This window comes from Scardinius erythrophthalmus, assembly GCF_964197995.2.
Source record: "Scardinius erythrophthalmus genome assembly, chromosome: 19".
Lineage (NCBI taxonomy): Eukaryota > Metazoa > Chordata > Actinopteri > Cypriniformes > Leuciscidae > Scardinius > Scardinius erythrophthalmus.
In genome coordinates, this window is record NC_138239.1 from 17,938,286 (window position 1) to 17,964,408 (window position 26,123).

A 26,123-nucleotide genomic window follows, 5' to 3' on the forward strand; every position below is an offset into this window, starting at 1 on the left:
CCATATCGCTTTTAAATTGTGATTACAAGATACTAGCTAAAGTATTATCCTTACGGCTTGAAAAAGCTTTACATGGGGTCATTTCACCTGATCAAACTGGTTTTGTTCGGGACAGACATTCTTTTTTTAATATTAGACGTCTTTTTAATGTTCTGTATTCACCTCATTCCAACAAAGCTGAAGTTGTGGTCTCACTAGATGCTGAAAAAGCATTTGACCGCATTGAGTGGGGCTATCTTATAAATGTTTTGGAGAGGTTTGGATTTGGTTTAAAATTAATTTCTTGGATAAAGCTACTTTATGCTACCCCCAAAGCATCTGTACGCTCAAACAACATTATTTCGGATCCTTTCCCACTGTGTGTCGGGGCACAAGGCAGGGTTGTCCCCTTTCCCCCCTTCTATTTGCTTTTGCTATTGAGCCCTTGGCAATTGCATTACGTGCTGACTCAGAGGTGCAAGGCATTTTTCGTGCTGGTCTAGAGCAGAAGGTTTCTTTATATGCTGATGATCTTATTTTATTTTTATCAAATCCCCTAGTCTCAATTCCTCGAGTTCTTTTGATATTGGACTCGTTTAGTACTTTTTCAGGTTATAAATTGAATTTTTCCAAGAGCGAATTATTCCCAGTAAATTCTGCTGCACTAAGTCTCTCATATTCAAATTTCCAATTCAGAGTTGTTAATAATCAATTTAAATACTTGGGTGTCCAAGTGACTCGTAAACACGCTGACTTGTTTAAAACCAATTTTAGTTCGTTATTTGATCTCACAAAATCTATGTTTTTATCATGGAAACCCCTTCCTCTCTCACTGATAGGAAGGGTAAATGCAGTTAAAATGAACATTCTTCCCAAGTTTTTATATCTATTTCAATGTTTGCCCATATTTATTCCTAAGTCATTTTTTTATGTCTGGAAAAGACTATCTCGTCATTTATTTGGGATAACAAGCCAAGGCGAATAAGTCTAAAACATCTTGTTAAGCCTAAAGAGGTGGGAGGTTTGGCTTTGCCTAACTTCCAAACGTATTACTGGGCAGCCAACTTTAGAAACCTGCTGTACTGGTGCCGGCATGATTTGCAACTGTGTAAACCTCTTTGGGTGCAAATAGAGGCTGTTTGCTGTTCTCCAGTCACGTTGACATCTTTGCTCTGTTCTTCTATCCCTCCTACTCATAGTATCTCAATTAAGAATCCAATTGTTAAACACTCTCTGAGGATTTGGACTCAGTTCCGCAGAGCTCTACAGCTTAAGGGTCTTTCTTCAGCTGCACCCATTGCCTGTAACGCTTCCTTTCCACCCTCTCTTTTTGATGGGGCTTTCAATATTTGGAAGTCACAGGGTCTAGTTACAATTGATCAGTTATTTATTGATAGTAATTTTGCTTCATTTGACCAACTTAAAAATAAATTTTCTTTGCCCAATTCACATTTATTCCGGTATTTTCAAGTTCGGAGCTTTGCCCGTAAACATTTTCCGGATTTCCCCTCTGCTCCTTCTAGTGGTGTCTTGGAGTGTATTTTAGACCAGCATAAATGTATAAGGGGTGCCATTTCAAAGATTTACAGTATAATAAATGACAATCAAACCCCATCTAGTGGGTCATTAAAATCTCTCTGGGAGCAGGACTTAAGTATTTTGTTAGATGATGAAACCTGGCACACTATCTTAAAAAGGATACATTCTTCTTCAGTTAGCTCTAGGCATAGGCTTATTCAATTTAAGGTTGTGCATCGTATTCATTGGTCAAGGGTGCAACTTGGCAAGATATTTCCTGATTTAGACCCCACCTGCCCACGCTGTGTTGCGGAGCCAGCCTCTCTGTTTCATTCTTTCTGGTCCTGTCCTAAGTTATTACGTTTTTGGGGGGGAATTTTTAGTTGTATCTCAGAAATTCTTACCACAGTAATAGATCCCAACCCATTGACAGCTTTATTTGGGGTCCTCCCAGAACATGTTAAACTTACAGCTTTAGAGAGGGATAATATTGCACTTTGCACACTTTTGGCTAGACGACTTATACTAATTAATTGGAAGCTGCCATCTCCTCCAACCTACCGTCAGTGGGTTTTTGACCTACTTTTTGCCCTCAAACTTGAAAAGATTAAATTTGGAGTTAGAATGAAACCCGAACTTTTCTTGAAATCTTGGAGCCCTTTTTTGGATTATTTTAAGGAGACAAACTCTGGATAAGATGTTTTTCTTTTGGTTCTTTTTTGTTTTGTTTTTGTTTTCTATGGTCTATTTAGTCTATTTATATGTACTTGCATATGTTTCTGTGGTTATATGTTTAATCGTATGTGAGTATTTATTATGCTTGTTAAATTTTCCCATTTAATTATGTAACAGTCTGATACTTGTACTGTGCTTGAGATGCTTTTAATAAAAAAAGAAAAAAAAAAGAAATCATAAATGACATAAAAAGGCAGGATTATAAGATGAAGAGTTGAAATGATTTTGTTTTCTATAGCATAAATGGATTTCCATATCAAGGCAACTGGAAATCCTTACATGCAAATGCATTTTCAAAGCGAAACAGGTACTGAGAAAGCTCACCAACGTTTAGCTACATACAGTGTCCTGTGTTTATGCCAGCAATGTTCTTTTAGTTTACACCACTGTTGATTTCTTTGCCTGCTTTGTTAATATGTTGATTTCGGCATGTCATTTCTTAAAATCTCCTTGTTTTACCAGAAGAGTGATATCATTTAACATGCACATGGACTAATGTTGCTACGTTAAATAGCGTTAAACAGCATCAGAAATGGGACTGACCAAGGCATGGTTTAATCTGCTTCTGATGGCTTTTACCATCTTAACACATCTGATAAAACTTCTTAGAATAAAATGATTTCATATTATCAGTTTATCTTGCAAAACTAATTTTATTCATTTTCATCGCATTTTTTTCATGTCAACTTGCATTTTCTCAAAATGTATTTTTAGTATACATGAGGACAAACAGTTCACATAGGATCACTTATGAAATTTTGCAGGTGTTGTTTTTAAGAACGCAAAATTGAAACTCCATTTTTGAATACATTTCATTTTGGTTCATTGAGGTTGTCACAACTTCCTCAGGCATATTAGAGTGCTAGACTGCTCCAAACACCCCACACCACAATATGACTGCAAGATAACAAGGTGACAAAATAAAGCATCATTAACCCTCAGTTTCACAGACAAGTCTTACAGTAAGTCTAGTCCTAGACTAGAATGCATGTTTTGGGCATGTTTATTAAAGCTACTTAAATGTCCTAATTTAATCTAGGCTTAATCTAAGCCCTGTCTTTGAAACCTATGGAAGTAAAATAATGTCAAATGTTGTTGAAACAAAAAGCCTGTTGAATTGCACTACTTGAAAAAAAAAAAAAAAAAATAGGCATTGCATTAACCATGCTTGCATTTTAATGCATTGTATTTTTAGGGCTTGCATTTTTATGGGCTGAAATTCAACATGGTTGAATATTTAAGCTGTGAATATTTCAATTAAAAACATTTCAAACACATTTTCATTATTAAAAATTCAATAATCCATATTCACCTTTCATATTTCACTTCCAAAATATTCAAACTGTTTAAAAATACAACCTATAATATTCAACAGGCAATTTTCGGTCCATTTTATTTCGCTTTGCAAATTCGCTTCCACAAATTCAGCGGTTCAAATTCGACAGTAAATTCAACTGCAGGAAAAGCAGTAGATTACCGAGATACTTTCCATCTGCTGTTAGTCAACCTCACCAGCAGGGGGTGCAAAAGCGCTTGTTGTTGACGAAGACCAGCAACAGTTAGAGCAAGCCATTCATTCATAAAATGAAAATGATTATCTGTGTCAGTATATATGCGGAAAAGATGATAAAGACACAAAAGCTGTGTTTATGTTTCATTCAATAACTTCATTGTTACTTTCCCTGTGTAGCCTACATGTCATCAGCTTTCTCTACATGAACAGGATTATAATCGGTTTCCCTCAATACCTCATACTCGAGGATTCCCCTTCTGTCGGGACAAAACGCTTAACGTAAGCTTATGGACTAATACAGTGATATAAAAGACCAAACTCGCACCTTATTGGGGATGTAGGCTGTAGGCTACTATATAGGCTAGATGGACTAAGAATATGAACGTAACGCGCAAAGTTTCATGCAGAGCGTTTCGTGATATACTGACATAAAATCAACACTTGATCAATACTAACACTTTCTCTTCTCTTCTCTTCTCTTCTCTTCTCTTCTCTTCTCTTCTCTTCTCTTCTCTTCTCTTCTCTTCTCTTCTCTTCTCTCAATGAAGTAAAAGTAACAAGTAAGTTATTGAATGAAACATAAACACAGCTTTTGTGTCTTTATCATCTTTTCCGCATATATACTGACACAGATAATCATTTTCATTTTATGAATGAATGACTTGCTCTAACTGTTGCTGGTCTTCGTCAACAACAAGCGCTTTTGCACCCCCTGCTGGTGAGGTTGACTAACAGCAGATGGAAAGTATCTCGGTAATCTACTGCTTTTCCTGCAGTTCCGTTGAATTTACTGTCGAATTTGAACCAATGAATTAGTGGAAGCGAATTTGCAAAGCGAAATAAAATGGACCGAAAATTGCCTGTTGAATATTATAGGTTGTATTTTTAAACAGTTTGAATATTTTGGAAGTGAAATATGAAAGGTGAATATGGATTATTGAATTTTTAATAATGAAAATGTGTTTGAAATGTTTTTAATTGAAATATTCACAGCTTAAATATTCAACCATGTTGAATTTCAGCCCATAAAAATGCAAGCCCTAAAAATACAATGCATTAAAATGCAAGCATGGTTAATGCAATGCCTATTTTTTTTCCAAGTAGTGCAATTCAACAGGCTTTTTGTTTCAAAAACATTTGACATTATTTTACTTCCATAGTAACCGGTCAGTGTCACGCTACTAGCATTTAAAATAAGAGCTGATGCCTGTAGGAAAGTGATGGAAAATGAATGAAATTTAGACAATACAGAATATTAAATGTTTTATTCAATATCTGCTCCACTCCTTCTCATATTAAGAGATTGTTTAACACAAATAACCTGGTTTACGTTAGACAACAAAGTAATTTGACAATGCTGGATTTATGATTGACAATGAAAAAGAAACAAAACCACAACAAAAACCACATGCATTTAGAGTCATCATATCACACGGTTCATTTCTCAAGTCATTCAGTTGGCAGTGTAACACAAAGCAAATGCATGGTTGAACAATCTGAATTTCACCGATTCTGGATTAAATAAATACTTCATTATTAAGAACTTAAAATCTTTTATAAGCCAAAACTGGTTTGAACGACTTTTCTATGGTAAAAAAAAAACAAAACAAAAACCAATTAAACGGCATACTGAAGCAATCCATTTCAACATGGTACATGCACTTTGGCCACATATATCGCACATTCACAGGTCTTATCCCACTGTCAGTTTCATATGAAATACAGAATATAAAACCATCATCAATCAGGCTGTTACTTGGGGGAATAATAAAAGTGTTTTATCCTGCAGGGTTATTAGCGTGCAGGTCACTGAAGTGCAGGGTTTAGAAGAACTGTGTGGCTGGGCATTATTTTAAAGTGCTTCTGAATTTCCTTCCAGTTTTAAACTGAGGCCTGACACTTATTGTACATTCAAAGACTTGATTAAGGGCCTTTTACAGGCCTGTCTCACCTATCATTCAGTCTATCTGTCACAAATACTTGGGTGTACCTTCAGTTTCTATTTGGTTCTTGCTCCAAAACATGTACAACCCTTCTGGCTTTTTAGTGAGAGACTTGATGATCCTCCCTTTGGCTAGATAGAGGAAGCACATTTTAAGCAAACTCACTCCTTCTGTTACCAAACAAACCACTTTTATAGTTTAAACCACACAATTATGATAGGTGACAGATGAGCGTGTTATGTTGTACAGTATACAACAATATGTTATTTAAATGTACATATTACCCCATCATCATTATTTTCATGTGTAATATTGTAAACATTCAGTAGGTATGAGTGAATCTTTTCTGTAAAGGAAGACAAAATATTAGGATGGTTTCCAAAGCCTAGCAGTGATTCTCTGAATTATTATAATTTTTTTTTTTAAATCAGAGACTGAGCTTATGGTTAATTTAATTCAGTTAACAAAACACACACTGGGGCCATTCACACACGTTCTTGCATACATCGGCACCACTTTTAATTGTCTTGCTATGTAAACACGCACTACACACATCTCTTTCCACAACTGCTGCGTTTGGTAAGTTAAAAACAGGTAAACTGTTAAAACACATCCTGTGTGAACAGCCCTTAAGTCGTGACAAAACTTGAGCAGTGTTTTGTCAAACGAGCGACCTGATCGAAACATTTCATTTCAAACTAGTTTCTCCTCTATTTCTTCATTTCTCTTGAATCTGTTTGCTAGAACAATGGATGATACGGAGAAGAAAAAGAAAATCTTCAGTAATTAATAATTTAACACAATTATCCAATTAAAACATTAGGAAGTGTGCTTCTAGGTTGATTTGAAGGATTGTTGTACTGTGAAAGGCAGAACTGAACTCCCACATTCATCGCTTCTATAAAAACATACTACCCCAGGTCAAGCAAAACATTCGGACAGACAACATTGTGGGTTAACACATTATGTAAATGTACATTGTGGATGTATGGATGCATGTGTATGAGTATATTACATGTGTGTGTATGTTGATATACAGTATATGTATATATATGTGTGTGTGTGTGTGTGTTTGTGTGTGGAAGAAAGGCACTATAAAACACTGAAGCTGTACGGGTTCCAGCTATCAGGAAGGTACAAATCTAAAAAAGATATTCTATTTGGATGACACTTTTTGTAAAATAACCCTGCAAAATATTTAGAAAAAATTCTTGCTCCAGATTTATTACAATTATTACAAAAAGATACTTTTTAAAAAGAAAATCTGTTTCTATAATTGTTCCAGTTTATTCAATACAGTTTTGGCAGGTAAATGAACCTTAAATTACATATTCTGCGAAGCCAAGTCCATCGAGGAGACAGCAGGAAGGCTCAGTTTTCTATGACACCAAGGCCTGGCAATTTTTAACCATAAAGAGCAGCAAATAGAATCCAGTTGTTAGACGCTCTGCTCTACATATACATACCTGCTAGGGACATTGAAATGCTTCGAATACTACAAAATGATCGGTGTATATGTGTCACAGTGCTCAACCAGTTTTGCAGGGCTTGATGGGAAGAGCGATTTCTCTTTTAGAGTCTCACAGAGCTCCAGCCAATCAGGCGTCACGGGTCACGGGTCATGACTCACGGGAGTCCAGCTTACTGTACTTAACCCGTGTGCTCGTCATCGTTCGCAACAAGAATGGTAGCTGGTAGTTTCGAGGCACAATGCCACGGACGTTACTCTCAAAGTACTGGAATGGGCCGAACCACCACACACGAGAGAACAGGTTGCCAGTGGAATTTTCCTTTAGAGCCTATAGGAGAGCGAGAGAGATTATGTTAGATTTTGAAATACCAGTTTTCCAGTTCTTCAGAAATTAATCAGATGCAGATGGAGGAAGAAAGATACCCATCAATTACAGCAACATTCATCTTTCAGCTACACAGCCACAGAATCCAAATATTGCCTTGATCAATATAATCAAAGACCATCTCTGTACATACATCACAGAATTTTTTTCATAATGTCCTGATAAATGTCTATTATATGCAGTGTTGGGGGTTACATTAAAAGTAATGCAAGTTACAGTAATGCAAATCGTTAGTAAATGTGCAGAGGTGTTGTGTAAACGACTAAATTTGAGTATGCATTTACTCATCTCACTTGCACACAAACAGATTCAGTATTCCTCAAAAAGAATAACAACAGTGAAGTGCAAACTCGGAATAAATACACAAATCTGCAATAATTAAATATGTAAACACAAATACTTGACTTGAGTTAAACATCACATTTGTGTGTTTTATTTATTTATTGCTGAAGTAAGAGAATGGCAGCACAACTGAAAGATTTGTTTGAGCTGCGCCCTCTACTGTACAGCCGTGAATTTGCATTTCCTTCAGCCTGAGTCTTTTTAATTTCACTTTTGTTGTGAAAGAGCCTTTACATTTGCCAAAAAATAGAACTTTTGTTTGTTGTTATTAAAAAAACAAACAAGCAAGCCCAGGTCAGGATCATAACAATTTCTGAATTTGATGGCTGCAAAACTGTGGGACAGAGGCATGTTTACAACTGTGTCACATCACCTTTTCTTTTTTATTACACTTTTTAATAGTTTGGGAATTAAGGATACTAATTGTTGCAAGTGGATTTTTTGCCCAATCTCGCCTGATACAAGACAACTGTGCAGTCGTTGTGTGATTCTCCTTTTCATGATGGGCCATATATTTCAAGCACATCTCAGTGTCTAGAAAGCACTCTGTTGTAGCACGTGCTGATTGAGGCCTGGCATTGACTTGGTCCCCAGGAAATCTGTCAATCTTGATGCTATTAAATGTCTCTGTACAATTCCAATATACGTCTCCACGTCAGTGGTACCTTCACACACAGGCAAGTCACCCATACAGTTTGCACTGATGCACCCCCATACCATGACAGATGCTTGCTTTTGTGCCGTCACTGATGAAAGTCTGGATGGTCCCTTTCGTTTTTGGGACTAAAAAAAAAAAAATCGATGTCCGATTTCCCCAAAAAACAAGCTGAAACCTGGACTCATGTGACCGCCACACACACTTCCACTGTATTCTAGACCATCTGAGATGAGATCAGGCCCAGAGAACTCAAAGAACCCTGAAAAGGCGTATAGCTCTCTCCTTGCGTTACAGAGATTTGATATGCATTTCTTGATGCAGCATCAGACTGTTAAGTGACAGCGGTTTTCCAAAGTACTCCTGAGCCCATGTGGCTATATTTAACACAGTAACATGATGTTTTCTCATGCAATGCCATCTGAGGGCTTGAAGGTCACACACATTCCACAGAGGTATCCTGGCTTGCCCTACACAGACTGAGATTTCTCTGGATTCCCTGAATCTTTTCATAATATTATGTATGGTAGAAGGTGAAAGGTTTTTGCAATCTTGCATCGAGAAATTAGTTTTTTGAACTGTTCAACAATTCTCTCATGATAGTTGGCACAAAGTGCTAGCAAAGACTGAGATACTCCTTTTACACTCAAACACTATACCCTCACCTATTACCAATTCTTATTGTGGACTTTTTCAAAAGAGTTTAACTATATTCTATAAGCTTTTCCCTTTTATTTAGCCTCTGTCCCAACTTTTCTTGGAGTGTACAGCAGCCATCAAAACTTGTTTAAATGTATAAAATACAATTAAGTTGTTCAGTGAACACACTGGAAATCTTTTCTTTGTACTTTTGTCAGGTAAATAAAGTTGAAAGAGAATTAACAAATCAAAGATTCTTGATTTCATTGCATTTTACAAAATGTCCCAAATTGATTTGGGGTTGTATTACTCAGCACCTTATTTTAATATTAATGTTTATTGTTATTGTTATATTCAGGTCTTTTTTCCAGGGTGTATAATAAAAGTTGTGAAATAATTGCCCAATAATAACTACACTTTAATAACTACAGCAAAAATATTGTACAATGCCAAGATATCCAACTTTCTCATCTGAGCTGATCAGCAGTGTAACAGTGCTCGTCAATGTCAAAATAATGAAGATGGCCAATCAAATCAAAGAAGGCAGGTGTAACTGTTACTTTTTTTACAGAGTCCAAGTATGAACTATAAAAAAAAAGAAAATGTATTAATATATAAAAACAACTATATATATATATAAATGGAGTGCATAATACAGCAATAAAAGCATTAAAGCTCTAACTGAAATAAATATACCTCAAGATACCAGATCTATCATATTTGAGAACATGATTTTTCAAAAAATATTATTTGACAAATTAAGCGAGCACAAGATGCTTAAATCTGGTAAATCAATAGAGATTTCTCAGTTTCAACTCCAAATGTACCTGCTGATTGGCCATTGTATGGTACCACCAGAAGAGGCGTGTGGTCATGAAGTAGGCCACCACCACGTCGATAGTGTAGTGGTCATGAGCCAACAGGATGCAGAAGATACCGACAGCACTCAGGCACCAGCAGATCCAGTGGTACCACCAGAACCTCCGTGGAGAATCTGTCACCCATAAACATTTTTTTAATTCTGTGTATTGGTTTCACAGTGTAGGCAGAAGTAACAAACGCACAGATGTTTCAATGGTTTTATGTATGCTAGATGGTGTTATTGCTCTTTATGTCCACTAGATGGAGTTATCAACAAAAACAACGTTCAGACAGAGGCTAAAAATCTGAGTTTTTCCATGATTGTTTATTAATATGTGTACTCACACTCTTTAATAAAGAGGTATGATAGAGTCAGCATCACTGTGTGCCCACTGTACAGGTAATCTCCACACAACGAGTGAGAGCCAGTGATTGACAGGCCACCACCTGCCATCATTTTCATTACCCGCCGTGACTGGGCCTCCCAGTCACCAAAGAGCTAGAACACACACACAAACAAACAAACACATAAGCATATACAAGCACAGAAACATGTATAGGTAGACAAACAACTATTTTCTTGACTATATCTTCGTTCTCTCTCACAAACTTTGATTTTAAGGACTAGTTCACAAGTATGAAACCATAAACCAGACAGTGACCAAAATTTACTTTGCAAGAAACATAATGGTTATGTGTTATATCAAGTTATACAAGCTTTGTTATAGGTCATGATTCACTGTAAATCTCAAAAGACTGAAAGATTTTCGATTTCACATCCATCCAACTTTAGATCAACAGTATGCCTATTCTAGACCAACATTAACCATCATGGTTTAGTTAGTGTCGAGCTAAGAGTACTGTCATTCTTCAGCAGTTACCTTGGGGGAACACTTGAAGTGCATGCCTGGCACAGGTAATGTTGTAACGTACATGGTCACGCATCTGTACAGATACAGGGTTCCCACAATAAAAAAGAACCGGCGACCGATTATGGCCCTGCAAACAGAGAGAAATCAGATGCAGAGTCAGAGAAAATAACAGCCAGAGAGGGATCATAGGATAGGCCACATGGTTTAACGATGTCAACGCTAAAGAAAACATTCTTGATTATTTATTAGTCACAACAGGAGTTAAATTATTGTGACTCAGCAGTTTAGGAGATGACGCCATGAACTAAATTGAACAAGATGGGATCAGCTTTGAGGGATAAAGCAGTGGTTCTTAACAGGGGCCCACTAGGTAGTAGGCAGCCTCAGCAAACTTCCAAATGTGGCCTCAAGATACTTACATTTTTTTTTTAAATAACACAAAAGGCTAACACAAACAGCATAACAGATTTCTCAGTTTCAACTCCAAATTTACCTGCTTTTTACCTTCTTTTTTTTTTCACCTGCCATTGTATGATATCACCAGAAGAGTTAAAATGATTTAATTTAAAATAACACAAAAGGCTAACATAAATAACATAAAATGGCTTTAAAAGCCAAAACTAAACTAAATATCAAGATATTTCTTATTTTAATTCTCTCTCTTGCGTGTGTGTGTGTGTGTGTGTGTGTGTGTGTGCCTGTAAAGTTAAGGCCCCAATACACAAGCGAAAACACTTAAATGAAGTGATACACTTTATTTCTTCTGTTCAGTCCGTCAAGGTCAGATGTCTGTGTGTAAAAACATGAACACACTGGAGAACTGCTTTATAGTATAAAATGGAGTTGTACTTCTGTTGAAATGAGACACTGCGACCGTTTTTCATGTTTAATACTGTAAAGCTGCTTGCTTTTAAGCAATAAACTTGAAGGGACGTTACTAGAGTGTTATATGTGCAAACCATGTTGCTATGATCAGATGATTTTCTTATGCTTTCTTTAAAAAAATGCTTGGTTTTCCTATATTTTTTCTGCTTACTTTGTCATTGAAAGGAAAGCATGCATAACATGTTTACATATTCATCTAAACAATGCTCTCAGTCAGCAATGACTATGTGTCCATCCACCTATTTTTATGCGCATTGCGGGATATTGCTGGATGGAAACGGCAAGATGCGCATAAATTCTTAAAATGCGCATAAAAAACCCTTAAAGTCCGCGTGAACCGGAAGTTGCGAACGACTTTTCTCCAGTCGGGATGTAACTTTTCAGACTTTGATTAAAGATTACGACGGAAAACTATTTTTTTCTGTGTATTAACTTGCACGGATGAATTTTTCACCACAAGACTAGTAATATGCGCTAACAAAGTAAATAGGTTTTTATCCGTTAAGCAAACATGCATAAACTACGATGGAAACACATTTACCGAATAAACTCCTCGATGCGCATCAAAAAAGTAATGCGACTTTGCACGATGGGACAGCATAACCGGACTGACCAGCGGATGGATCTCGTTACACAGCACCTGAAATTGGTCGTTCTGAAATGCCTGAGCAAAGCCTGTTGTCAAAGTGGTTTGGTATAATTACCTCCAGGAACCGTCTTACACGACTGCGTTCCCAAACAGCAGGCATGATCTGCCTCCGAAAGCAAGATAACATGACATGATGTTCGCTAACAGCTTACCACTGCTCATGTATTTCTAACTTCTTTTTACCCCTAAGCGAAGATGAAAAAGACCTTTGCCGTGAGTATATCGGGGCCTTTATGTTTGTGAGGGCCAGTTTGAGTTTTCAACCATCAGAGTGAGGACAAAGTAAAGTGAGGACCCTTTTGGCTGTTGGAGGGTTAAGACTTGGTTATAGGGATAGGGTTAGAATTAGGTTAAGGTTAGGATTAGGCATTTAGTTGTGATGGTTAAGGCTAGGTTAAGGGGCTAGGGGTTTCATTATATCAATGAATGTCCTTGCAAAGATAGCCATAAAAATGACTGGAAAAGTCATGTAGGTTCATGGGTTAAAAAGAGTGGGATATTATTTTAACTGCAATTTTTATAATTATTTTAGTTACTTTTTATTAACATATACTAGAACTGTCCATAGATTAAAATATGTTTTGAAGAAAAACACACAAAAAAACACCAACAACAGGGGGCCTTCGAATATTAATGTGGACAATGCGGATCCTTGGAATCAAAGAGGTTGAAAACCACTGGTATAATGAGTGAGGAACCAACCTGTGTTTAAGCAGAAGCCACTGTGCAAACCACAGTCCCACGAGCAGCATGCCATTGATCTCACAGATGGAAAATGCCCACTCCACGCGATCAAACAGATCAAAGAATTTATCTGGCAGGGGCGGGGACTCTTCCTTGGGTGGGACGCGCTCGTGCACCACTGAGATCACAACTGTTGTTGTGAGAAAGCAACACAGAGCGTACAGGAAGGCCACACCTGTTTTGAACCACTCAGTGGGATACGGCGTTCGCTCCTGCTCAGGCAGAGGCGGAACCAAGATACGAACTGCATCAGAGTGCAAGCTGTTCTTTGAAAAGCCGTTGAGGATCTTGCCGTTGCTAACACTGCCGTTGGCAAGGGCGCCGCTGACGTGTCCGTTGGCGTGGTGACTGTTTTCATGGTTGTTGCTCTTGTGTGCCTTCATGTGGCTGGTGAAACGCAACGTCTCGATGCGCTCCAAAAGTTGTCGACCACCGTCCCCGGTGACCAGGGACAAAGGCGAGGCGTTAAAGTCTTCCTCAGAGAGTTGCAAGAGGGCAGGGCCGTCCTTGTTCCGCAACGCATCCGTGTACTCCTGCATGCCCTCATCTGTCAGCCAATCGGAGACGTCACTGGCTGTCCACAGCCTCACCTCCTTCATGTCTGGGTGAGAGAGAGTAGGAGGGCCGTTTCAGGGGCTGGGGAGGGGAGTTGAGCCCACACTCAGCAGTTTGGTGCCCCGACAGCAGTCATAGCGTCTCTGGGACATTGGAAGAGAGTAGCTGGGAGGTCCAGCTCTGCGGTGATAAACTCAGTAACTCAAATTTCGTAGTCTCAATGGTGCTGAATCCCTTAGTGTCAGTGTGCACCAATGTATGGCCCTGAAAAAGAAAAGCACATTCAAGTTAGCTAACAAACTGTGATTTATCCCGAAAAAGCAAATATAGAAAACACTTATCGGTTATACCACTTATAACCAATAGGCCATAATGATTCATGGGATGTGTCATTCCTTGACTCATAAAATAATAAGCACAATCTATTTTTTTCCATTTGTCATACACTTTTATTTTTATGTTGTAATTAATCTCTGAGATGTTTGGTTTGGTTCGAAGCTGCGGAAAATAGAAACATGATTAATAACAAATAGTTTTTCTCATATATCAGTAGGTAATTTTAGAGCTGTACGAACTTTATTTAAAAATCTATATTTTCAGCTTTTAACTAGGCCTATGTATGTACTGTCTGTATGCATATATGCTGACAGAGCATACAGATAGATGATATATTACTTGTTACACAACAAACCGTCACATACCCCCTTAATGTTCTGGAATGCGGATAATGACTTCTACTTGCCAAGCTATAACTTGTATGTGTGCGTAATTGAGCATAAACAATACAAAGAGCAAACAAACTTAGAGAGAGAGAGAGAGAGAGAGAGAGAGAGAGAGAGAGAGAGAGAGGGAGAGAGGGAGAGAGGGAGAGAGGGAGAGAGGGAGAGAGGGAGAGAGGGAGAGAGGGAGAGAGAGAGAGAGGGAGAGAGGGAGAGAGGGAGAGAGGGAGAGAGGGAGAGAGGGAGAGAGAGAGAGAGGAGAGAGAGGGAGAGAGGGAGAGAGGGAGAGAGGGGGAGAGGGGGAGAGGGAGAGAGAGAGAGAGAGAGAGAGAGAGAGAGAGAGAGAGAGAGAGAGAGAGAGAGAGAGAGAGAGAGAGAGAGAGAGAGAGAGAGAGAGAGAGAGAGAGAGAGAGAGAGAGAGAGAGAGAGAGAGAGAGAGGGAGAGAGAGATTAAAAGTCTCTGACTCAACATTATGTCTGGAAGACCTTTGGTTATTAAATCAGCTTAGGGGAAAAACACTCACACACAAAGAATAACCAGTCAGCATTAAGAAACAACAACAAGTAAATAGCAACTTGAAAATCATGCCAAATAACCACAGGACATTTGTCAGATGACTAGCCAACCATTAGCTTTTATCCTTTTAGCAGCGATAGGAATCTGTGTTGCTCTTAGTGAACTGACCTATGGGCAAAAGCTAATTTAGTTTTTCATTTTCCACAGCATCTATTCTTGTTTTATTCTAAACTGATGTTTTAGTTTCATTTTTCTCTCAACCTTATGATGTCGCTAAACCGGTTCGGTCAGATTCATCAGCTCATCTTGTTTCCTTATTTATTTTATGTGTTATCACACATCGCATTCATTAGACATACAAGGAGTATTTGTGATGGGCATTAACAGTGCTGAAACACTTCCTTCCTTGAAATATCTTTTTGCATTTTAAAAGTTACATTTTAACTTGGGCTGTTAATGAGCAATATATTCTTACAGCATTTATTAACCTTTGTTAATGTTAGCTAATAAAAATGTTCATATTAGTTTACAGTGCATTAACTAATGTTAACAGATACAACAGTTTTGACAGTTGAGATTAACAACTAAGATTAATACATGCTGCAGAAGTATTGTTCATTGTTTGTTCATGTTTACTAATGTTAACAATAGTCCAAAAACAATACATTAATATTCAATACAATTAATTATTAACGAGAGTTCATTAGTTATAGTGCATTAGTTATAAGAAAAGCTTCAAATTAAACGTGAACAAACTGACCACTTGAATAAACAAATCTCACCTTGACTAAAATAAACCCTAGCCTACTTAATAAGATTTTCTATAAATCATCATTTAACACTGCTGCTGATGCTTTGTACACAAACCAAATGCATAGCCTTTTCCCTAAAAAAATTCCAAAGTGGTGACGCCCAAAACAGCTATGGATGGAAAAGCGACAGCATCTGATACAGAAAATTACACAACAAGCGGATGATGGCCAGCTTGCGCGAGAACACCCACGTGGATAAACACAGACATATACAGCTGACAGTGAAATAAAAAACCTCCATGACTGATAAGCAAAACTGAACAAAACACCACAATATTCAAGAAAACATTCGTAAACGCATGGCTTTCACTTTTCACCTTTCTAGAGCTACGGTCTTCCTCTTTTTTATCAGACATTTCCCATTGCTCATCCTCTTGTCAGAAAACGCTTTACATTGTAATTTAAAATACATTGTAACACTGATTTAGCATTTACAAATTTTTCCGACGGTGTCACATGTGATCATAAAAATAAATAAAAATGGTGATTCTTCAAAACCCTTTTGTCTTCTTTAAATCTTAAAAATTCAACCGGATTAAGGATCTGATCATTGCTTTGTTCACTGTCTGATAATTACTAAGGCAAGGAAATTCAATTGGATTTCATGCAATGGTCTATCATAGTAAATACAATATCATGAAATTTAATGTCATAGTTTTGTAGAATTTCAAGGAATCTCATGACATTTCATTTCACACTATTCTAACAATCCACAAAATTCTGTGAAATTGAATAACATTCCATTCCAAAACATAAAATGTATTACATGACATGTTTATATCATATTGAAACATTTACATTTTTTTTTGAAAAATTAATTTTAAAAGACACAATGCTTAAGTTTGAGCTATTATATCCTCCTCATTATCCTTTAAAACTAAAGGATTTCAACATTTTCTTTCTTTTTAAAATAATCTTTGGTGACGGAAAAATTTCATGTGCATTTTATAAAACCATTCAACAAAACCAGCATTTATATCAGCAGCAGAACAGATCAAATGAGCCTTTGCATGACTGAATAAACGTACAGGCTTTTCATTTGTGTATAGCTGCACAGTTTTGATAACCTCTCATTTTACATCATCTTAAAACAAACATGGCCTCTTAACACACCTGGCCCAGTTCCTATTCACAAAAGGTGGCAAATATTTACAGAACACACACATACAAGGACGTAACTCCTTTCATATGCAATCAAGCAAAAGAAAAAGACTAGAAAAATGAACAGAAGAGTCATCTGGCCATTGAAATCTGTCATTACAATATTGTTCGTTCTTTATTATGCTGATAGTAAGGTGGAAACAGTCATGTGTGTCATTGGTGAAACATTGGTGAAAAACACACCTGCTATCACAAAAGAATGCCTATTGGACTAAACATAGCCAATATTACATAAAGATCAATGTTGGGCCAAACAGCACACAGCGATGTCTTTACTAACAGTTAGTCATGCAGGAGAACACACACACGCACAGACACAAACAGGACAGATAAGCACTCTCTCTTGGTAAAAGCCGCAGTTCTCTTTAAAGTAACAGCAGTAATAAATAGCTTATTTGCATTTATTCACAGAAAGTGCACTAGCTGAATATAAATATTTGCTTACAACTGGACGATTTGGTTAATATTTACATTTTACAAGCAGTTAAACGCACATGAAAGTAAAAGTCATTTGTTTGGCAATCCATACAACTCTATCTGTCATTTCTGAATGATAGAAATACAATATGTAGTAGTTATACTTTTGTGGCATCATACTTTTGGTTTGGTTTAGCTCAGACTTTTATCATTTAAGTCACATTTAAGAAACAGTGTGTTGGGTTAGTTGCGTAAGGTTAGTGGAGTTCATAATGACCATTCAAAATTGCAGATGTACATGCAGTTATCAGCAAAATTATCCCAAGAAGTCTTAACGCATTTCAATCCTTTAGGAACTAATTTACATTTTACTTGTTATCTGAAAACACAAAATTCTAATTTAACAGATGACATAAAAATGCTTATCTAATTATCTTTCAATTTTGCCGGAGGGCTCAGTCAAGCCCAAAATGTGAATATTCACCATCTTAAGACAGGAAATCAAAGGTCATGTTGTTAAGGAGTCATTTATGGAAGACGCAGGTGTATGAACCACCAGTTGTGCAACCGAGATACTATCCTTGAGAGCTGCAGTTTCTCTACTTTCCCACAAGCTCTAGTTCTTGGCTGTGGTAAAGCAAATGTTTCTTTAGAGAAGAAAAGCAAACCATCTACTAGAATCTCTGACTGTGCTCTGCAAGTGTGTGTGTGTTTGGATTTTTCCATTAGGAGACGTTTTCAGTGTCCATCTCCGTGACTCCATGTTGTGCAAATTAATTCACCAGTGCTTTAAAGACTACATAAACACCATTTTGGTGCTCCGCCCTACATCTACAGCCCACATCCTCCTCACAGACATGAACCTTACCATAGCACTGTAAACATGAATCTGCCACATGCCATTTTGTTATTTCCATTTATGCATTAGGCCAGGGGACCTAAGTTCCAGTAGGGCGAGAGACCTGTACAGTTTAGATTCAATGCTAATTTAAACACACCTGATCCAGCTAATCAAGTCCTTCAGGCTTATTTGAAAACGAATGCTGCCTTTGCATGCTGTCGGAACTATCATAAATACGAGTTTCCTAGTTCAAAACTGGACATGAACGCCGTCTCAAGTCGTATTTACCACTGGGAAGCTCGGGGATTAATTTTGATATCCAAGTTCCTTAATTGGACGAGCCATTAACTTTAAACTTGGCGGAGGGGAGAATGATTGCTGCTGTGACTGCTATTCTTATTAGTTTTCTGCAACAGTGTCATAGTGTCTGTCTTGTCATTAAAGTAATGCATATTTACTTCTATGAATCATTTAAAGCATATTGTATGTATTTGACAGAAACTTCTAGAATCACCAGCAAGCTGACTATAGATAGCATGCTAAATGTTTAGGCCTATAGTTGTTAAAGAATGGGAAGCTAAATATCATTTTGGCTTTAATAAGATTTTCCCAATCATTAGGCAAGAATAAACCTGGTGTCCTCCATGATTCCTGGAGGAAGTAAGAAATTTCCGATAGCACGTGAAGGCAGCATGTTTGAGCAGGGTTGGAACTAAACTATGCTCTACATGCTACAGGAATGCAACTTAAACAGCTGATGCCAGTGGGACTTTTGTTTTCCACTCAATTTATATGAAGAGAGAAAGCTATTTATTTGTGAGGGCAGTTTAAGGGACCGTTTACCCAGAAATTATTACTTTGTAATCATTTGACATCATCAGTCATCCTCATGTCATTCCAAACCTGACTTTCTTTCTTATGTGGAATATAAAAGAAGATATTCTGAAGAATGTTTCTGAAGAACTGTCTTTTGTCCATACCAGTGAAAGTACAAGAGGAACTTCATTGACTTTCATTGTATCTTCTTTTGTTTTCCATTGAAGAATGGGGTTTGCGATTATATAAATATACACACACATTCTCCTTTCACATACATACATTTCTATGTGAAAGGAGAATGTATGAGTGTGAGAGCAGAAATGTATGTATGTGAAAGGAGAATGTATGTGTGTGTGTGAGTAGAAATGTATGTATGTGAAAGGAGAATGTATGTGTGTGTGAGAGTAGAAATGTATGTATGTGAAAGGAGAATGTATGTGTGTGTGTGTGTGTGTGTATAGAAATGTATGTGTGTGACAGTAGAAATGTATGTGAAAGGAGAATGTATGAGTGTGACAGTAGAAATGTATGTATGTGAAAGGAGAATGTATGAGTGTGACAGTAGAAATGTATGTATGTGAAAGGAGAATGTATGTGTGTGAGAGTAGAAATGTATGTATGTGAAAGGAGAATGTATGTGTGTGTGTGTGTGTGTGTGTGTGTGTGTGTGTGTGTAGAAATGTATGTGTGTGACAGTAGAAATGTATGTGAAAGGAGAATGTATGAGTGTGACAGTAGAAATGTATGTATGTGAAAGGAGAATGTATGAGTGTGACAGTAGAAATGTATGTATGTGAAAGGAGAATGTATGAGTGTGACAGTAGAAATGTATGTATGTGAAAGGAGAATGTATGTGTGTGACAGTAGAAGAATGGATTTTGGCTTGTACGGCCCCTCATATATATTGATATATTACTGGCAGTTTATACGGTGACAGGGTGCATGTAACTAAACAACAGAGCTGATGTCCGTTAAAAAAAGAGGCAGTTATGAAGAAGTAGTAGGCCTATGTCCCAAAGCTGTATACTCGTCTGCTTCACACTCACACTTTCTTCACAAAAACAGAACATACATTTAAGGCATAGTACAAGTAGGCGAATTGGGATGCACTGCAGCAATAGAGTTATTCATTCAATAACTTTCAAAAGGCTGATTAATTCAGGAATAAATGGCTTTCATTATGAATGGGCCATTGAATCATTGGTTCACCCGATTGATTGGCTTAAAATGCAGAATCATTCAGAAACTACACCACTGTGTGTTGCTCGGAGACAGACAACAGTTCTGCTCTGGCTTTATGTGTAGGCTAATATTAAAAATGAACGCATTATTTTTCCCCATAACTGATTAATTAAACTAATTCTTTATACAAACAGGATTACTCCTGTCCTGACCCAGCAATATAGATTACCATGCGTGGTGGACTATGCATACACATAATCTTTGGTATTTCCTCAAAGAAAAAGTTTTATAAATCTCCTTAAATTGTCCATTTTTATTCCCACACACCCACACCCCGAAGGAGCATCTGCTACTCTTATCTTCAAAATACAGTCCCTTATTTTCTTGTAATAAAATATAATGTAACTGCTGTTATGCAAAATATGTACTCCTCCTTTCATGCGACCTTGACCATGTCCTCATCCATCCCAGCTCCTCTAAACACCTGCGGCTCTAGGTACAAACTCCAACAACCTCAGCTCTACCTGCTTTGCATTTGCATTTTTAAAAATTTTAATCAATTAATCTTATTAGTATGCATGTTCTCATAACCATCCCCGTAGCAGGAACTATCTGACCTCCACATAACTTGGACGCTTATGCCCCAGAAAGCACAAATCCTCCCCGAAGGTCACACATTCCCATTTTAGTAACTCAACCACAACGCACTTCCTCAAATTTAAATTTCCCTGCCACACATTATAAATTTCTCTTCCTTGTATTCTTTTTCAATCCTGCTTGTTTTTCCTCATGTTTTCTTTCTCTTAATTTTATTTGTAATACCACACAATTAATTTGCATAAAAATACAACCAGGAACAGTAATGTACAGTAAACCCTGAACAGTTTATTGTAAATTAAAATTTTGGCTTACACTATTTACTCTTTGTTCTTTGCCCACAGCATAATGAACCACTTAACACACAAACACACACATCCATAAACACTGGCACACTGAAAACAAGTAGCCATTAGTGTGTATGTAAAGAGTGAAATGTCTTATAGTATAATCTTACAGATTACAAGAACACTGTGCTACAAACAGATTGGTATTGAGGGCATTTGGGTCTCCCAAAACATGCTTTAAAGTTGTTATTACCTCATTATACTCACTCTGTGCCTTCACATTTTGTTAATAAGATTAAATTCTGATATTTAACCTCCTTAATATGCATTGAGTGCAGTAATCGTGTATTTTATGCATGTGATGAAGTGAAGTGTGTAATCAGTGCATTAACTGGTTGAAAAAACAGCTGGAATACTCCAGAGTCTTGCACTTAAAACCACATCAAAACACCACCTGCCATCTAAATGCACATATGAAGCGTGTCTAACATTCACACAAACATGATTGCGAGGTATTGCAAACCGCAGTTGGTTTGCATAGCTTTCGAAGAATAAATGGGTGTTCTCACACTTGGCAGGTTTGGTTCGATTGAAATTAACTCTTGGTGCTGTTCATTTGATTAAGTGTGAACGCTGCCATCTAAACCCTGGTGCACACACCAAACAAGCAGACCAAGACCGCTGAAAAGGTGGGTCTCGGTCCACTTCAAAACAAACTCTGATGCGGTTAGACAGAAATATGAATGCAACATGGACCAAAGACATCTAAAAGAACCAAAAGCAGGACATGATGTTAACCGATGCGACCCTAAAAAGGACAGAATTCTGAAAGCATACCTGTTTTTCATATCTGTAGGAGCTACGTTGCCCAATACAGTTTGGAACAGACACGCAGTCCATGAGGACGTTAACTGTGGGTCCTTGTGGTAGTATGTCAGGCAGGAAATCCAAACATTCCCCTATCATCCATCGACCTCAAATATGGCTTATCATTTGAAACATGCAAGTATCAGCAACTTAACACGGGCGCTTGCTCTAACGTTAACCTAGATAAATGTGGGCTATGAGGCACATATCGAAGTGTTTGCTAAAGTATAGCACGCTTACAGTGTGACATGGAGGCACCGGCACGGCACAATAACTTGCATTTTTCCCCTGATAACAGCGAAAACAACAAAAAAATACTCCGACATTTATGGTCATACAGACAAGGGTAATACATCATTTGAAACTGTAAAGGTACTTTTATTTGTATAAACTCACAATCACAAAAAAACTTTGTGCTTTTGTAAAATATATAATGCAAAAAGAATAGGCTATGTGCTTTCTGCTTTCTCTGTGAACTGGAGCGCCCCACAAAAATGAACCGAAACTCAGCATATATAGCCTATGCCTCACAGACATGAGAAATATATCTATGGAAAGCTTGAAATGTCTACTTTTAAATTAACCAATTCAAATCGTCAACAAACACTCTCTGATTATGTAATCCGTATGAAAAATGCATCTCTCTATAGGTGCATACACTATAGGCTACTACGGAGATGGCGAGTCAGCATCAACAACATCATCTGTGCACCCGACACTGATTCAGAAAAAACTTGTTTATTAATAAATAATTAAAATCTCACCTTGCTATTTTTTCTGACACATTCATAATCATTACTTATGACAAGCTTTATGTGTGTGCTTTAGCGGGGAATAGGCTATATATCACGCCTACACACACACACACACACACACACACACACACACACACACACACACACACGCACACACACACACGCACGCACACACGCACACACACACACTTACTTGTGATCTGTGACAAAGGGGATCTACTAATGTCTCATAAGGTGTCCCCTCATTGAGCCCACACATTAAAAATAAAACAAAAACCTGTCCCGGGCCCAATGATTTTAAGGGACGGCACTGCTCGTGAATGTTGTTATTAACCTCCTTGGGATATTGATGATAAAAATATAGACCTCTTCCTATAATTAGACTGTATGACACTTCATTTTAAGTAGGACACATTGTATGAAAGTAAAACACAGGAACAAGAGAATGTGTGTCCGAGTAAAAAACGAAAAACAGAGAGAAAAATAAATCATTGGAAATGCTGAAAGAGAAAGGGTGAAAGAAACTGAAGAGACATGTCACAAAGACTCCACATCCTGGTTTTAATCTTACATCACATCTAACTTGTTTAAGATCACATGGATACGTGGAATAACATCTCACCAGCAGAGGTGTAAAGTCCAGGTTCAGAAAGTAAAAGTCCTCCTCAGTATTTTGTTCCAATCACCTGGATTTGCACAGTTTTTTAGTCAGGAGATAAAACTAATTAGTGAAATCAGCTGGCTGAGTTCATGGGTGGAATAAACGCATGGAAGGACTTTTATTTTCTGACCCCTGGACTTTGCACCTCTGCTCACCACAGACCAGTGATTTATATCTTCCTTTATACATATAGGCCTATGTGTGAAACAAGGCCATATGAGCATGTTGCTATCTCTTTCCTGTTCTCCTTTCCAGTATTTAGTAACACATTTTTCTCACTATGGCTTCCATGATGTGGCCCAGTTTCAAGTCATTCTTGAGTCTCTTTAGACTGTAACAATCTGTAACCTTGAGTCTCAAACTGCAGAACTACGGCCAACTCAAAAACACGGAAAACATCTGTAGATTTTATTCAGCTTTCCCTCCATGCACTAAAAAAGATCAGCCAATTTTCTATGTGGCTTAAGACCAACTGTTTTAACTCTTCTCTCCTATTAAGGTCATGTGATTTTACAGCATTTTGACGGGTCAATACTCTCTTCCAAGATATTCTCTATTTACTGTAAAGAAGAAAGAACAAGGTCAAAGTCCTCACTGCTTTCAGTACATTAAGTATCAACTGTGAGGACGCAGCAGTAGTTATACAGCTCTAGTGGACAAATATTAATCAATCAGTGAGAAATATCAAGAGACATGTGAGAGCCATCAGGCATCACTGTATCTGAATGGATTCAGAGTGCAAAAAAAGCTCACTGGAATTCAGGTACAAATAATATTTTGCCTGCCACCATTACAACACACCAGAAGACTTTACCCAAAATAATATTTAATTTACTCACCCTCGTGTTGTAAAAAAAAAAAAACATATGACTTTATTTCCATAGAGCACAAAAAGAGAAGTTATAGCCATAATAACAGACTCAGTCACTATTCATTTTAGTTCATGGAAAATAAGTGAAAGGTTTTCTAAAACATCTCCCTCTTTTATTCCACGAAAAAACAGGAAGAAGGAAAGTCATACAGGTTTGGAACAATGTTGGAGCAATAGACCTGATGCTTGGCTTGAAACCACATAAAAACTGTGAAATATTGTTTTAAATACATATTAAAAAATATAAAAAATAAACTTTTTTACATAACCATTTTCCAACAACGTTTAGTAAACAAAAATGATGCTAGAAGCTAGTCCAAATCTGATTTAGCAAGTGTGAAAGGCAATAATATTATTAACAATAATTGAAAAAAAAATTCACATGAAATCCGAAATCCATTTCAAGCAACATTTTTATGTAGTTTGAAATATTAAAATAATTTCTGGAAATCCGTTTCAGTCTGACTGCTCTACCGAATGCGCCAATGTACGAACAGAACTCGCATTTGCTTGAGGAGGTAAGAGCTGTCATTATTTATCGCGTTATTACAGACTCACACTTAACCATACATCTCGAAAATTGTTAGTGTTTTGTATAAAACGTCTTTACGACGGTTGACATCAGATTAGTAAAATTATACTAGGGGGAGTCTCTTGTAGGGACTCAATTTGACTTGAGCGAGGAGAAAATAACAGACTGAAAGTCGCCGGATAGCCTACTTCTCACAAAGAATTTTATTTTTGGGTGAACGATACCTTAATCGTTCGGTGGCATAGCTGGCAAAGATTTTAATTAGGACATGTTAAATCGGGCTAAGTGGCGTAAACAACAACCACAGAGAGCAACATGTGGGCCACTCAGTCTCTTAACAATGTTAACAAAAGCCTCTTCGCACCTGACTCGGCAGCATGTCAATGAGTCACTGTGATTATTTTTGCGGTTTTCATAAACTATAATGCGTCTGATGCAATATGCTTGATTACACTAGCGTTACACTACGAAATCACCAACAAATATGCTTTCCACTAATATTGCGTGGCAAATGCTGGCATTGTCTGCCGGTGTGTCGTGTCATAACGCCTCTTTACCTTCGGAAACGGTAACGTTAGAGCTGGTCCAGATGACTAGGCAAGCGATTAAAGAGAGATTACACAGCAAAGGATCATTCGACCCTAGTGGAAAATAAATCCCCCTAGTCCACAGTGGGCGGTTATTTTTACAGATAGAGGACTAGTTGACGTCAAAATACAAGAAACGTGTTCTTAGAAAGGCCCTGGAGAAGTAGAGATCAACAGCTCCGTTGAGTCGAACTCACCGTGTTGGTTTTTCTTTTCGTTTTTTATCCAAAGGAGACTTGTAGCTGGTCCGATCCCGAGCCGTGGCGAATCGATCCAACGCGATCGCGAACCAGGCCAAAACAACACGCCTCTCCTGACAATCCCGCTTTCGCGTAATATATCCTCGTCAGAAGTGGGTAGCTGTGTTGTGATGGTGCTGCTGGTGGTTTTTGGTGCGCGTCAGTGGGCGGATTGCTAAAAATCGGTCTGTGCTGCGTGAAGAAGAAAGAGGAGGAGGGAGGGGGGGATCCCGTCTTCTTCCACTGCCTGTGACTCAACGCCCCGCCCCCTCTCCGAGGTCCAACCAGAATGTAACACTGGATTTCTGGATTTCACTGGACAAGTCGATATTTTCAGCCACATTCTTGTCCGTGGCAAAATAGGTTCAAATCAATAGAATTATTACATTTAGTTATTTTTTGCATGTGTTTAGTTGCTCTACAGACGCCTTATAGTCATACAATAGGCTACCTGTTTTCACTTTTCAAGTTGAATAGCTATGAAGCGGTTAATTTAACTGAATTCGTTCAATG

At 37.7% G+C, this 26,123-nt stretch overlaps 1 protein-coding gene across 1 annotated transcript; it reads right to left on the reverse strand.

Moving 5' to 3' along the window:
• Positions 1 to 4,993: 4,993 nt before the first annotated feature.
• LOC308707751 (phosphatidylcholine:ceramide cholinephosphotransferase 1-like) lies at positions 4,994 to 25,775 on the reverse strand. The gene is made up of 6 exons (XM_081394387.1): positions 25,569 to 25,775; positions 13,150 to 14,010; positions 10,923 to 11,040; positions 10,387 to 10,540; positions 10,008 to 10,174; positions 4,994 to 7,487 (listed from the first exon to the last, which is right to left on the reverse strand). Exons 2-6 carry the CDS (start codon positions 13,788 to 13,790, stop codon positions 7,308 to 7,310), a joined length of 1,260 nt encoding a protein of 419 aa, XP_081250513.1. The 5' UTR covers positions 13,791 to 14,010; positions 25,569 to 25,775; the 3' UTR covers positions 4,994 to 7,307.
• Between the last annotated feature and the right edge of the window lie 348 nt (positions 25,776 to 26,123).

What these genes read in the sequence shown, in the direction of transcription:
- LOC308707751 (XM_081394387.1), bottom strand. Translation starts at nt 13,790, where the DNA reads ATGAAGGAGGTGAGGCTGTGGACAGCCAGTGACGTCTCCGATTGGCTG. An exon ending in TGGCTTCTGCTTAAACACAG is followed by an intron (nt 11,041 to 13,149) that starts GTTGGTTCCTCA and finishes CTCTGTTTGCAG; the next exon opens with GGCCATAATCGGTCGCCGGT. An exon ending in ATACAATGGCCAATCAGCAG is followed by an intron (nt 7,488 to 10,007) that starts GTACATTTGGAG and finishes GCTCTCCTATAG; the next exon opens with GCTCTAAAGGAAAATTCCAC.